This window comes from Marmota monax, unplaced genomic scaffold, assembly GCF_021218885.2.
Source record: "Marmota monax isolate L192 unplaced genomic scaffold, Marmota_monax_Labrador192_F-V1.1 WCK01_AAM20220418_F8-fsc00023, whole genome shotgun sequence".
In the NCBI taxonomy this organism is placed as follows: domain Eukaryota; kingdom Metazoa; phylum Chordata; class Mammalia; order Rodentia; family Sciuridae; genus Marmota; species Marmota monax.
The window spans coordinates 16,285,018-16,300,049 of record NW_026692907.1 but is presented as its reverse complement, the minus strand read 5'-3'; the positions used below and the strand labels follow the sequence as shown (position 1 = coordinate 16,300,049).

General features: G+C 37.7%; 1 protein-coding gene across 1 annotated transcript in view; it reads left to right on the top strand.

Moving 5' to 3' along the window:
* The window catches only part of Wls (Wnt ligand secretion mediator), a 102,641-nt gene that overhangs the window by 21,258 nt on the left and 66,351 nt on the right, over positions 1–15,032 (top strand). Inside the window, exon 2 of the mRNA XM_046451003.2 lies at positions 14,731–15,003. Coding sequence (XP_046306959.1) covers positions 14,731–15,003 — 273 coding nt within the window. The remainder of the gene's footprint in view (positions 1–14,730; positions 15,004–15,032) is intronic.

The following is a 15,032-nucleotide window of genomic DNA, read 5'->3' as shown; positions in this document are numbered from 1 at the left end:
GAGAATTATGACTTAATCGATGGCTTAATCCAACAATATGGATGAACTGGGTGTTAGCTGTAGGCAGAGGTATGACCAAAAGAGGTGGGTCACTGGAGATGTGCCTTTGGGGTACATATTTTGTTTCTGGTGGACAGAGCTATCCTGGTGGCCATCTCTGGAGCTGGTTTCCTCTGCCATGATGGTCTGCCTCACCTCAGGCCCAGGATTATGTAGTCAGTCATCTTGGACTGAGAATGCTAATAATGTTTGCTCCATCATAATTATTTTAAAATTGTGAAGATGACTCAAAAGAGATGTTGGAATTCTACTTCAGTGAGGAGGAAACCAAGGCCCAAATCTGTGTCCCCCAAACAACAGTCTGCATAGCCAACCTTGGGAATTTCTCAGGAAAAAATGTGCATTAATTATTCAAGGGGCCTGGGAGAACTGTGTAATTTGTTGGGGAGTATGTCTTCATCTCCTATCAGATTATTATTCTTCATCTGCTGACAGCATTGCCATTATCAATAGTTTATTAAGGTTCTAAAATGTGTAAGATATTATAATAGGCCTTTTATTTTAGTTATTTTATATATATATGACAGTGGAATGCATTACAATTCTTATTACACATAGAGCACGATTTTTCATATGTCTGGTTGTATACAAAGTATATTCACACCAATTCATGTCTTCATACATGTACTTTGGATAATAATGATCATCACATTTCGCCATCATTTATAACCTCATGCCCCCTCCCTTCCTCTCCAACTTGTTTTAGTTATTTTATCCTCACCATGAACTTATAAAGTGGATATTCTTAGCATAATTTTACATATGAGAAAACTGCATTCTATATGGCCAGGTAGGTTGCCCAACTAAGTTGCTAGTGACAGAGCTGCAATTTGAACCCAAGTTCTTTGTGAGTCTAGAGCTTTTGCTTTTAATTTTTCTTTCTCTGTTTTTATAGATGTCTTTGATAACATAGGGAACCTTTCCAGTGAAAGTAATTCCCTTACTGTACTGTATTTGTTGTTTTCTCTAATAACTTTTTTTTTTTGGTAAAGAGTAATCTGGATACATTTTGAACCACATTAGAAACCCAGTACTTCAAATTAAAATCATAATGAATTTTATGAATTGGTGTTTCATTAGCAAATTTTGTCAGTAATTCTTGGTTGAGGGCAGTATATGCTATGATTTTTATTTCTTCTGAAGAATTGGCTTAGCTCTGTTGTTGGGTTTATTTTTGCCATTCCCCCCCCCCCAAAAAAAAAAAAACACAGGTTGGACATGATCCAAATTATTTCATTGTATTGGAGTGTCTTTACGTTGTATTGGCCTATGAGTGTAAGGGGCATTGGTTAGAGGCTGGAATGGAGTTTCTTGTTATTTTTTCCTTTGTTTTCACTATGATTAGATTAGAGCCACCTTTGTGGTAAATATTATAGGGACATATTTCACTGTATCAAACACATCAATATGATATTTTCCATGTACAGCTGGCTATAGCTTGCTTTGCTTTCTGGAAGACCTGTTCAGTCTCAGCAATTGCTGATAGAAAACTCAGAACCCATTTAGACCCCAAAAGTAACAGACAAGGGTAGGACAGGACCATTAAGTATTGCTCCTCTGACAGATGTGAAAATGCAAGGACAGTGAGGGGAGAAGGGACCTAGATGGTGATGGCTTGGCAGCCAGAGATTTGGGGTATAAATTGACCCAATTTAAGAGTCTTTTTTTAATAACTTGAAAGATTAACTTTCATCATAATATATAGTACGTAACTTCCCTTTAGAACCATAAAATTGCTAGATGTGTCTAACAGTTAAAATATTGCCTTTGATAGTTGAGGAAACTAAGGCCCAAGATTGGCTGAATAATTTATCTGGTTAAGAGGCAAAGAACTCAGTGACCCTGATTTCTGGGTTAATTCATCCTGCCAAGATTCTCATCCTCAAATTTGCTGAAGTTCAGGAGACCAGCCCAATACCTGGCCCAGAATCAAAGCTCTAAATAAATAAAGAATACTCATAGAATGTCAGTGATGGCAAAGGACCTAAGGGTTACCTTTCCATCACCATCCAGAGCTCCAACGTCCTCTGCACCTTTTTGCACCCACCAAGTGTTCCGTGCTGTTGGAGGCAGGGGCAGCTTGCTTTCTCTTCAACTGGTTTGGTTAACTTTGGACCAGTTTGAATTTTCGATTGCAGATTTCCTTCCTTAGAACTTGCCATGTTAGAACTACCTAGGATAAACCCAACTCCTCTTCACATCTGAGTCACTTATATATTGGACTTTGTATCTGTACCGCTTGCACATCTTAAGCTCCTTTTTTATACAAATTTTATACACCTCCAGCTTCTACAAATTCTTTATGGAACATAACATATTGCTTTTCTTTAATTCCTCTCTCAGTGAATGATGTTACCACTCATTTTCTACCCATACAAGAAGTCCATTCCTCCCATCCCACCTGAATCCACTGGGCTTGCAAATTGTTCCTCCTAAGTAACTCTTCCCTCTGGGTACAAGGTAGAATGTGACTGTCACTCTTCTGAAACTCTGTGTCATCTCAAGACTTCTGATACCTTCCTTACATTCCACATTCCTTCAACACCAGACTCTTACATTGCTTTTCTTCACTAATTGAGAACTTTCCTCTGTAATTTATTGATGCAGACAGAAAAACTCATTTGGAGCTGCTGGGTGAGTAAATGCAGCAGAATGTTCCTTTGCCCAAATTTCTCTCTGAGCCTGGTTAGTAGGATATTGATGCTGTTAGAGAGGGGCATTTGCTTTTCTCCTCTGGTAGGGCTTGTTTGTAGAATGTCAAAGAAATGTCCAGTGTTTTCTATATGTGTGTTATTAAGAATAAGGATTTTGGCGGGGGGCAGTGACCCACACCTGTAATCTCAGAAACTCTGGAGGCTGAGGCAGGAGGACTGCAAGTTCAAAGCCAGCCTCAGCAACTTAGGCCCCAAGCAATTCAGTGAGACTCTGTCTCTAAAATAAAATATAAAACCGGGCTAGGGATGTGGCTTAGTGGTTAAAAGCCTCTGGTTTTGCCCCAGTACCACCTCCAAAAAAAAAAAAAAAAAAGAATAAGGATTTTGTCATAAAATCCTTAAATACACAGCCATTAGTGAATTACATTTAAGGCTGAGATGTGAACATTTTTTCTTGTTCACACACACACACACACACACACTTGTTTTCCATCCATGTGGGGCCTTATAACCCTCAGGGCAGTATTAGAATAAGGTAAACAGGTGTTAGACCTGCCTTTGAGAACCTCATTTTCTGGGAACTGCTAGAAAGTTGTTATCTAAATATACTCTAGTAATATGAATGTTGACCACAAACCCTTTGGGAGCAGCTTTTCAAAAATTACCCCTTTTTGTTTGCCTGAGGTCTCATTTCTTTTGATGTGTATGTTTTTTTTCTTCCTGTGGACTAGGGTGATAGTTTAGGAAAAATTTATTTCCATCTTAAGACCTCAGAATTTATTTTTTATGTTGATCAACACAGGTCTGCAAGGACCACCATAATTATTTGCAGGACGTGGGCCTCCACTGGTACACATGTGTATTATTGGAATGTTGGCATGAAAGGCAAACATGGCTTCTCCCTGAACCATCCCTGAATAGCAGTCTCTTCCTCCCTCCCTCCTTTTCTTCTTTCCTTCCTTCCTTCCTTTTCATGGTACTAGGAATTGTACCCTGGGGTGCTCTACCTCTGATCTGTCTTTTTTTATTTTGAGACAGGGTCTCACTAAATTGCCTAGGCTGGCCTAGAATTTGTGGTCCATGCTCCTGCCTCAGCCTCCTGAGTAACTGGGACAACAGAACATGCATCACCACATCCAGATCAGTTGTTAGTCTTAACTGTACATTGGTATAGGCAAGCATGGATTTAATTCATTATGGCATTATTGCAATGATGCCTAAATAGGTGATTGATAAAAGTTTGTTAGGTAAATCAAGCACATGTTAATGTTGATATGTTTTTATACATAAAGACCCTATAATATAAATAGTTCAGTTTGGAGGTGGAGGACTTACATGTTTAAGCCTCTGTGCTATTTCCACAGGGAGAAAGAAGGGCCCTCCTTTAGGAACTTGTAGTTTTGTAGGATTCAGAAGCTGTTTTTGCAAATAGAGGACTATACTAAAAACACACCAGGTGATACTGGTGCCAAGCAAGAATCATTTATTACTGAAGAAAAACCAAAAAAGGTCACAGAGCTGGCACATTTATAGGCATTTTACAAAATGAATGAAAGAGATGGCACTTGAACTAGAACCTAGAACTAATAAAAATGTTAAAATACTTAACACTTGCATAGTGACTTCATTTAATTTTGTTATTTCAATTTTTTTTTAACAACTCCTAAGAATGTGGATGTTAAAACTGAAGATCACACCTAAATTTTACCTCTACCTTCAGTTCTAGGACATTTATAAGGAACTGTCTTTTCTTTGAGGAATCAAGGAAGGTAATTCAATTATTCTTGGCATTTGTGAAATTTCAGATAAAGTCATGAAGAGACTTAACTTGCCCTTAGGCTTGCACCTTTTTTTTTTTTTTTAACCTTTCTGAGTGCTCTGTGATTTTGTTTCTTTCATTACTATACCCCCCACCCCCATCCTTGCCCGAAGTACTGGAGTTTATACCCCAGTCCTTTTTATTTCTTTGACACAGGATCTCACTAAGTTGCACAGGCTGACCTAGAGCTTGCTGTCCTCCTGTTTCAGCCTCCTAGTAACTGGGATTATAGCTATGCCCCACCACACCCAGCCTTTGATTGCCTTTATCTGTCTATCTGAAACTGGTCAGAAAATGGAGAAAAATAAATCCGTAAACTATGTGCAGCTCTGTAACAGACTCTTGCCTCCAGTGAAACATGGGAGCAAATCCATTAGGTTCAGTACAATTTCAGGAGTCTGTTATTCCACCATCCCTTGATGGCACATCTTAAAGCACTCTGCCCCTGACCCTATGTGATATTCTGCTGCTTCCTTTGTGCCAGTTGGTGCTCCAGGAAGCTCCAATGGCCACATCTTCATCCATCCCTCTGCTCTCCACATCACCTCTCAGGTAATTTGAAAGAGTTAATAGTGAGAGCTAATAAGTAAATGGGTAATTGAGAGGCGATGTATTGGGAAGAACCCTGAACATGAAGTCACACCTGGGCTCTAGTCTTAGCTCTGCCATTTACTGATGGGACAGAACCCATTAACCCTCTGAATGTGCAATGTGGACGGTTACAATGGCTTGTTTACTAGGAGAATTAGATGATCAATATGTGTGAAAGTGTGCACTTAACATTAGTTAGTATTCAACATTATTATTAACATTGATAATGTTGACAAAAGTAGGAGATGCATAATTTATAAATAATAGATGTCTGATAATAAATTATAAATAACAAATTTTTGGAAATTTATACTTAGAAAAAAAAGCAGTTGCTTCTCCTAGAAGATTTAATTTGAGGATTTCCTAACACGAATATTTCAACCCAGAAAATTTGCCTGTGGTAAACTCGTTCAAGAAATAGAGCTATTTGTCTACCTTTTATCACCCCTGTGCCCATAGCTCTTCCAGAGCAGCTTTGTGGGCCTCCACGGTGTGGGGGGGGGGGCTCCAGGAAATTCCTACACACAGGCTGTTGTGCCCGCCATGCTGGGCTTATGAGATCATAGTCCTGGGTAGTAAATTGTGAGATGCTATCATTCACTTTCCATAGGTGGCCTGGCTACATTCCACACAGCTTTTTGGCTGAAAGGTTGCTGATTTTGAAGCACTGGCACAAAGTCAAAAATTTAGTCAAAAATACAGTAAAATGGGCAATGAGCAACAGTTATTGGATGAGCCATTTGGTTTTTCTGTGGAAGCCTTTTGTGTTTACTTCATGTGTATTTAATTTTTGCTGTTCTGAATATTTCTAGAGTGGAGAAACAGTAATTTCAAGCATTTTTCAGGGATAGAGTTTAAAATTAGGAATATGATGTACTTCTATGAGGCTTCTTGATCTAGCCTCCCTTTATTGCTGGACACCAAAGGTGAGGGTCAGTTTTTTCATCTGAATTCAGGCCACTGAATTGCTACTCCCATTAGCACATCTAATGTTTGGCAGATTTTAGATGGTAAACCTCTGGCAGGATCCTTTATGGGCATTTTATTATTTTTTTCAAAAAGAAAAAAAAAACTGGCACCAATCTTGAGCCTAAAATTATTTCATGTTTACCGCAGCATTTCAAATACTATGTAAGACTTTGGCTCAGTGTCCTCAAGCACTCTCACTTCTTTTCCCCGTTGGTTCCAATGCTTCTCAATTCCATGGGATCCAAGCCAGGCAAATAATATAAGCCAAGTGGTGCTGCTTGTTTGCTGTGTAGATTCTGACAAATATAAAGGAATTCTTCTATTCTTCAAAGTTGTTACATCTTGGGTTTCACAAACATTGAGGTTGCAGGCCAACCATTTAAAATCCTCTTCTGCCTAAGATCTAAATGTAATAGTTTTTTCAATGTTTTTTTTAAGTCAGGATGGATTACACAAGTTTTGCTACAGTTTCTGAAGAATTTGTTTTCAAAATGTATATGTCACTTATTCACAAATTTATGTCATAGGGAACTATTTTTAAGTATGTGCTTCACTTTTGTGTGTACAGTATATATTACTTTGCATTCAGCTCTCCACAGGGGGAGCGAGCGTGTGTGTGTTTTGGTGGTAGTAGTTTAGCGTAGAGGAATATACTGCTGTATTGAGAAACATTAGCTTTCCTAGAACAGATGTGAACATAATTAATGACTTGCTGAAAAATTGCTGGCAAGAATGAATTGCATTTCACTTAGTGTACCCTGTTTTCACATGTGAGGACAGAACTACTATAATTCCAGAAATTGCTTCTCCAGGTTTAGTCCCTGTAGACACACTTAAAGAGTTTTCAGTAACTGAGACTGAATTGTGAAATAATATTTCCTTCAGTAATCTAGTATAATGTTTAATCAATAAGGTTAAACTGTAGGAGAATTTCATCCTCAAAAGTATGTGACAAAGGCAGAATGTGTGTCTGACCATTAATACTTGAGAGCAATTTCAATCAAGGAATTAACAGACTGAGTCAGTTCATTCCTAAGTACCAAGTCTGGTTAACATAATTATTTGCTGTTTCTTTAGCTGTAATTTTGAAGCCATCATTTTAATGAGATGTTCTATAATTTAGATACATGCTATGGAGGACACTAGGGAATCATTTTAGAAATTGCTCCTGGATGAACGACATCCAGAAATGATTCAAGGAATCATTACTCGTCTGAGACCTCACAACTCAATCAGAAAATGTCATCTGGCCACTATTTAAGTGGCAGTCTATTCCACATGCTTCCTTTTTTAACCAGGATTAAGGCTTTTGAGTTTAAGAAAGGCATGAGGAATGTCTGAGGGAACTCAATGGAACGTTTAAAAAATAATTTCTAAATTAAGCTGAAGATTCACTTATGCTCAATGACTGCCTTGGGGGGACATTTGAATAAAAATTGTAGTTGCATAGATAACACAAGCTCATTTAGTCTCTTTCAATTCTGTCACATATACTCCCTGTCTCCGGGTTTACCTCTCCTACCTTGCTGCACATTGAAACTTCCTAAGCAAACTCTGGAATTGTCCAAAAACCTAAGTACCCATTGCATTAAGGAAGCATAAATATTCAGATAAGCAAAGCTTAGATCCAATTTGGGCATATACTTTTTTTATTAACTTTTTACAAATTCTCTTTATATTCAGGCACTGGCTATAGACATGGAGCCACTTGGTTTCATAGTTCAGGTGGAAGTTTTGGAGGCTTACAATATCTGGATGTTACTTTTGTTTTCTACTTTCAAAGATGCAGAAATAGGCCAAATAATTCCCCATTAATTCTATTCTTTTAAATCATCCCCAATTATTATTTCTTTAATTAAGGGTAACATTTACTTCTAGAAGCCCCCAGTTTTCTGTCAAACAAGGTTGAGAATAAATAAAATGAATTATAAAAACAGATAAATAAATCATTCGCATTTTGTGGGTACAGAGATAGTGATAGATGTTTTAACTGAGACTAGGTTCAAAAGTTAAATCAGCCTTCTGTGGCTCATTAGAAGAAAGTATCTTCTAGCAATTGTATGTTTTTAAATTAATGTTTTGCTGCCATCTTTGTCAGCTAAATGCTAACTTAAAAATAATTCTTTAAAAGATTTCTTAAATCCTCGACCATTTTACCTAGAGTCATTACTTTTTTTTTTTTAATTGCAGGGTTGTGTTTATTAATGCTCGTAAACATGAATTACCCTTCCAAACTAGTCTGTTCTCCACATTCCTTACCCTTGTATCCCAGAGCAGATTAATCTTTACATATCATCTTTGTAGCAGGCAGACATTCTTCCTCTAATTTAGGGGAAGGCTGTTATTACCTGATGATTGAGACTTCAAAGGCTCTCTAGGGGCCGGTTGGGGAATAGGAGGTGGAGATTTTCCACTCCCACCCAGACCACCCTTCGCTCCCCCTTCTCCCAGCAGATCTCCCCCTGGCCTGTGGGTAGCTATAGTTCTGGGATAGGTGCCTTAAAAGGAGACATCCCCCCAAATAAAAATCCTTTGTTAAATGTGGGTCACATGCCATTCCCTCTTTATGGTGCTCTAGAAAGCAGAAGGCAGACTATTGGTAGTAGAAACCAGGGCACTCTGGTAGAGCTGTGCCACTGGTTGGAAAAAGCAAGGAACAAAAACCAGACAAGGATAGGAGAGGTGGTCCTTCTTTTGACTGTTAAATGACCTCTATTTGACATTCAATACTCAGATGCAGGCATCTGCAGAAAACATGGTTCCTGTGCCCAGGCACGTGCACTTCCTCAGAGCCTTCCCTACTAGGCGGTCCCCTTCCTCCCTCAGCTGACCCTTGCCCTCTTTCAAGTTTAGGTCATGCAAGCCACCCCGAACTCCTTTTACAACCAAAGCATCCTGTGTAAACCCTGCCAGAGCCATTTTCAATCAGGATGTAATTCTCTGCCGACTTCTCAGCCTCCCACACTAGACAGTGAGCAGCTTGGCGTCTGGGACTGTCATTTGTCTCTATCTTTAGTTAGCACAGAGCCTGCACAATGGTAATACTGCTAGATAAATGCTAAAGCATCTTTGTTACTTATGATAAAGCAAAAGAAATAAATAGTCTGTGTTGGCTTCAATGGAGACCATGTGTCATGTTAGTGAGTTGTTTTAGTTTTATTTTAAGTTTTCTAGGAGGCAACCGAGTCTTGTCTCTGTCCAACTTTTTAAATTGTGGGTTCTGGAGAGAGTAGGAGCTAATGATTTGAGGTTGACTCACCTTTGAGCATGAAAAACGGTAGTGGTTGGCTAGATAGTAATTTGTAGACTGGATAGCCATTTGAGATAACAGGAAGCTGCCTGGAGTCAATGAATATTCTTCCAAAAGAAGTATAGGTTTAGTCATTGTTCACTTACATTTTTACTCAGAGTTACACTGTAATGATGACTGGAATTTTTGTCTCATTCTAGTGTATTCATTTCCCCTTTGTTCCCAAATACCCCTTGTTGCCCTTTCTCAGGTAGTATCATATTAAAAACAGTGTTTTCCACAATTCTATTTTTTCTATAAGTGTTTATTAATTGCTCATTTTCTTCATTATTTTTATGTACCACACCACTGGTGTCCAATAAGTTCGCTCCAATACCTATCAGCATCTAACACTTAGTAGGTAGGTACTCAAGACACAGTGAAAGTAGCAACATTTGTAATTGAGAGTCAGCTGAATCGTCAAAGAGGTGTCAAGTTGGGTCTGTGCACATCTTCATACATCTCTGAATTTCTCAGAAGTCTTACTGATTTCATATCACTTTTAAGTTAAATGTTGCATAGTATCACATTTTATAGTTTTGAGTACTGTAATGGAAAAGTGGAGGCCAAAAAATATTGAGCTGAAATACAGAGAAGGAAAGAAAAAAAAAATGGCCTGTTTGACATGGTCATGAGAACTGAGCTCAGGGAGGGCCAGCGTTTTCAGAGTAACTTGTGATTTTCTAACTTCCGTGCATACCCTCAGTGCTGTCTTAGCCTACCATAAGTTAACTAATTCATGGTGACCAGACACACTCATTATTGGCCAAATTGCTCTGTCTACAAAATTATATTAATGTAGAAGTTAACTCTTGGTTCTCTTACTTTCAGTTAAATTGTATGCTGTAGATGGGAGAGGGGACATTTATAATGTGTGCTGAGGCAGCTGGGCAATCCTGTATTACTATCCTAGGAATACCAAGGGGTAGTTATTTTTAGCTTTCACCTGAGCAAACATGACTCAGTTTGTTGACCTGAATCCATCCAGCCCCTTCTTAAATACACAAACTCTATTAATCCCTAGAACCACACTAGTGACTAAGTAAGGCCTTCATTACAAATAGCTCTCAGTTGATTGTGGCTTGTTCAAAGGTTGCAGTAATTTCACCTTCCTGCATTTCTTTCCTTTTTCTTACAATAAAATCACTTAAAAAACTTTAAGCCCAGATCAAACTTCTTTTGATATTGGACACAGTTTTATGGTTGGTGTGTTCACAGTTTTAGCTACAACTAATGAAAACATCTTCTATTGGTAGGCCACCAGCTATGAAACATAAGCTTTGAGTTTTGTTTACTTGAAATGCTTTCTACATAAAGAAATACCTGGGAATTCACTTTTAGTTGCAGAAGGAAGTTGAATTAAAAAGATATTATTGGAGGAACACTAATTGTCCATGTTTGAATTATGATGCCTGTTTACTTGCTCAAACAATACGTGCATTTTTTTTCTTTTGAGCACTATTAGAAAAATTGAAAATGTTGAATTATCTTCAGATTTTTAAGTCATGCAAAAAGTAAAGACTTTTTTTTAAAAAACTAGGAGAAAAACTGGACTGGAGGACTAATTTATTCAACTGAAGAAAAATATTTGTCATTCTCTCAGTCTGGCTTATGATGCACTTGAGGCTTCTCCAAGTTCATTGCCATAATCTCTATGAAAATATTAGTGTTCCTGGGATTTTTTTTCTTTATGGCAAAAACACCAGACTAGTGAAAGAATGAAAATAATGCAGGCTGCCACACAGGCAGCGTTCACTGAGGCCATTAAAAATGCAGCCTCTGTGTGGGTCAAGTGTTCAGCTTCTCTGTTGTTCAGTTTGGAATGTGGTTTTGGAGCTTAGCTGAGGAACCCGGGTAGTTATTTTTCATTTTGGTCTGAGGAGTGAGAGACTTGTTTTTCAAAGTGGGGGGAGAAAGAAATGAAAAAATGTTCATTTTGGTAGAATAGAAATTAAAATGTAGTAACTATTTTCTGCAAGACATAGTCAGTTTGAGTATGTTCACCAAAAATAGAATTCATGAATTCATGACTTTTGTCTCACTGTTTATTTTTCCAACCACATTAAAAAGGGTCCAGTAAAATGTGCCATTTGGTCTTTCTAATGTCAGGGGTTATTTAGCTGAGTCAGGATAACCAAAGTTTGATTGACTCATGTTTCTACTGATGAGAAGATGATGGATTTAAGATGGTTAGATGTAAAAACATCCTCGTGGTACAGTTTTGAGTTCTGAAGAAAAACTTCCCCAGTATGAGTTAGTGTGGACTCCCTGTTGCATGTTCAACCTGCTGCATTAATCGATTTTCAGCTGTATTTTGGAAGTGATGAGTTTATTAAGTTTCAATTATCTTTAGCCCAACTTTCTGCACACATAACATTTTACTACTCAGAATTTAACTTCGGGATAGATATTTTGGGATAGAAATATATGGATTTGAGCATTAGAAGTAGAGCAGAATATTGATGATACACATTTTTGCCTCTTAATAAGATTGTCCTTTTGTTTTATATAGTCCTCTAGTTATTGTCTCTTATTCTATTAAATAAGAGATAATTTCTGCTGAGAAAAGATCTACAAACATAAGTGTGACAAATATCAGAGGCACAGAATTAAGTACATTTAAACTACATACATAAGCCAAGGTTTTTTATGTTTTTCTTCCACTATCACATTTCAGGGAAAATTTATGGATATATTTTTAAATTATGCTATACTCTCAGGACCCACATGAAGAAAACTATGACATATTTTCAAGAAAATCCAAAACCGGATTCCAGATAATGGAGAAGCAAGTATTGTTTGGATGGGAAAACCAAATGTTGGTTGGGGGTTGGGGTCATAACGCAGTGGTAGAGTGCTTGCTTAGCATGTGTGAGGGTTAGATTCTCAGCACCTCCTATAAATAAATAAAAATAAAGATTCATTGACCACTAAAAATTAAAAAAATAATAATAATGGGAGAGGATACTGATTCTGCCCACATCAATTTATAAATTGAATACAAAAATATATAAATTTGAAATGAGTTGGGGAGACTAGTTACTCTAGCAAATATTGATTCTAATCATAACCATCAATCCTATAAGATTCAAAATGATATTGAGCTAGCCCACAAATTGGTAGTCTAATACATGGAAAAAAACAGACCTCACACCATGCCTTATGTCAAAGCAAATTCCATATAGTCTAACTGCTTAAATATTTAAAAATAACTAAATTGTAAAAAGCAACTAGAAGTCAATACAGGTGGCTATTTATTGCATTTAGAGATAAAGAAGTTAATCTCTGAATACAAAAACATGAACAAAATTATAAAGGAAAAGAGGGATTCTTTGTAAAATGTGGAACTTTTATGTATTGAAGTATGCCATGAACAAATTTAGATAGCAGATAGAAAAGTTAGAAGAAATTATTAACAAGAAATTATAATTATTCTTATTTATAGATAGCTTTTACAAATGGATAAAGGAATAGTTAGTATAAAATAGTGGTTGACTATTTTACAACCAGTAATTAAAATTTTTTAATTATATGAAAAAATGTTTACAATGGGGCTGGGGCCGAGTGCTTGCCACACCATATACAAATAAAATAAAAGCATTCTGTCCATCTACAACTACAAAAACGTTTTTTAAAAAAATTATAATAGCTAATATCAATTTTATGCTCTTTGTGTGTTTTCCCCTTTAAAAATAGACAGGACAATTATACAGACAGGTTAGTAATCCCTATGTGAATAGTGGTGGCATAGCTAGAAATGCTACAGCATGGAATTGACACCAGATTGGTAACACACCTGGCGTTATTTATCATATGCTACCTTGGTTATTGGTGACATTGGTTTGGAGTGAGGAGGTGACTGTATTAGATTGCTTACAAATGTATTCTTTAAATGCCAGTGATTGTTTTCTCAGCAAAAGAAACAATAAGAGAGGTAAATAGGGAGCCTACATCCTGGGAACAAATCTTTACTCCTCACACTTCAGATAGAGCCCTAATATCCAGAGTATACAAAGAACTCAAAAAATTAGACAATAAAATAACAAACAACCCAATCAACAAATGGGCCAAGGACCTGAACAGACATTTCTCAGAGGAGGACATACAATGAATCAACATGTACATGAAAAAATGCTCACCATCTCTAGCAGTCAAAGAAATGCAAATCAAAACCACCCTAAGATACCATCTCACTCCAGTAAGATTGGCAGCCATTATGAAGTCAAACAACAACAAGTGCTGGCGAGGATGTGGGGAAAAGGGTACACTTGTACATTGCTGGTGGGACTGCAAATTGGTGCAGCCAATTTGGAAAGCAGTATGGAGATTTCTTGGAAAGCTGGGAATGGAGCCACCATTTGACCCAGCTATTCCCCTTCTCTGTCTATTCCCTAAAGACCTAAAAAGAGCATGCTACAGGGACACTGCTACATCGATGTTCATAGCAGCACAATTCACAATAGCAAGACTGTGGAACCAACCTAGATGCCCTTCAATAGACGAATGGATTAAAAAAATGTGGCATTTATACACAATGGAGTATTACTCTGCATTAAAAAATGACAAAATCATAGAATTTGCAGGGAAATGGATGGCATTAGAGCAGATTATGCTAAGTGAAGCTAGCCAATCCCTAAAAAACAAATGCCAAATGTCTTCTTTGATATAAGGAGAGTAACTAAGAACAGAGTAGGGTCGAAGAGCATGAGAAGAAGATTAACATTAAACAGGGATGAGAGGTGGGAGGGAAAGGGAGAGAGAAGGGAAATTGCATGGAAATGGAAGGAGACCCTCAGGGTTATACAAAAGTACATACAAGAGGAAGTGAGGGGAAAGGGAAAAATAATACAAGAGGGACAAATGAATGACAGTAGAGGGGGCAGAGAGAGAAGAGGGGAGGGGAGGGGAGGGGAGATAGTAGAGGATAGGAAAGGCAGCGGAACACAACAGACACTAGTATGGCAATATGTAAATCAATGGATGGGTAACTGATGTGATTCTGCAATCTGTATATGGGGTAAAAATGGGAGCTCATAACCCACTTGAATCAAAGGGTGAAATATGATATATCAAGAACTATGTAATGTTTTGAATAACCAACAATAAAAAATTAAAAAAAATGCCAGTGATTGAAAACATAGTGGGGGCTGTTGGGGATGCTTTTATGCCCTTATGGAAGTAAATGAAGGAACCTCACCTGGATTTGGGAGATTTCTAGGAATTACTGATCTCAGGTTGTAGAAGTCTGTACAAAACCCGGAGAGAAGACAGAAGTGGAAAGAACATTAACTAGAAATAGTCTCTTCAATATATTTGTCTTCTAAAACAGAAAACCATTGTCTTTTCAGCTCCAGGGCCCACCACAGCGGTGTCTTACATGTCAGTGAAATGTGTGGACGTCCGTAAGAACCATCACAAGACAAAATGGCTAATGCCCTGGGGACCCAATCAGTGTGATAAGATCCGAGACATCGAAGAAGCAATTCCAAGGGAAATTGAAGCCAATGATATTGTGTTTTCTGTCCACATTCCCCTCCCCTCCATGGAGATGAGTCCTTGGTTCCAATTCATGCTGTTTATACTACAACTGGACATCGCCTTCAAGCTGAACAACCAGATCAGTAAGTGCACTCTCCTCCAGCCCTTTGGG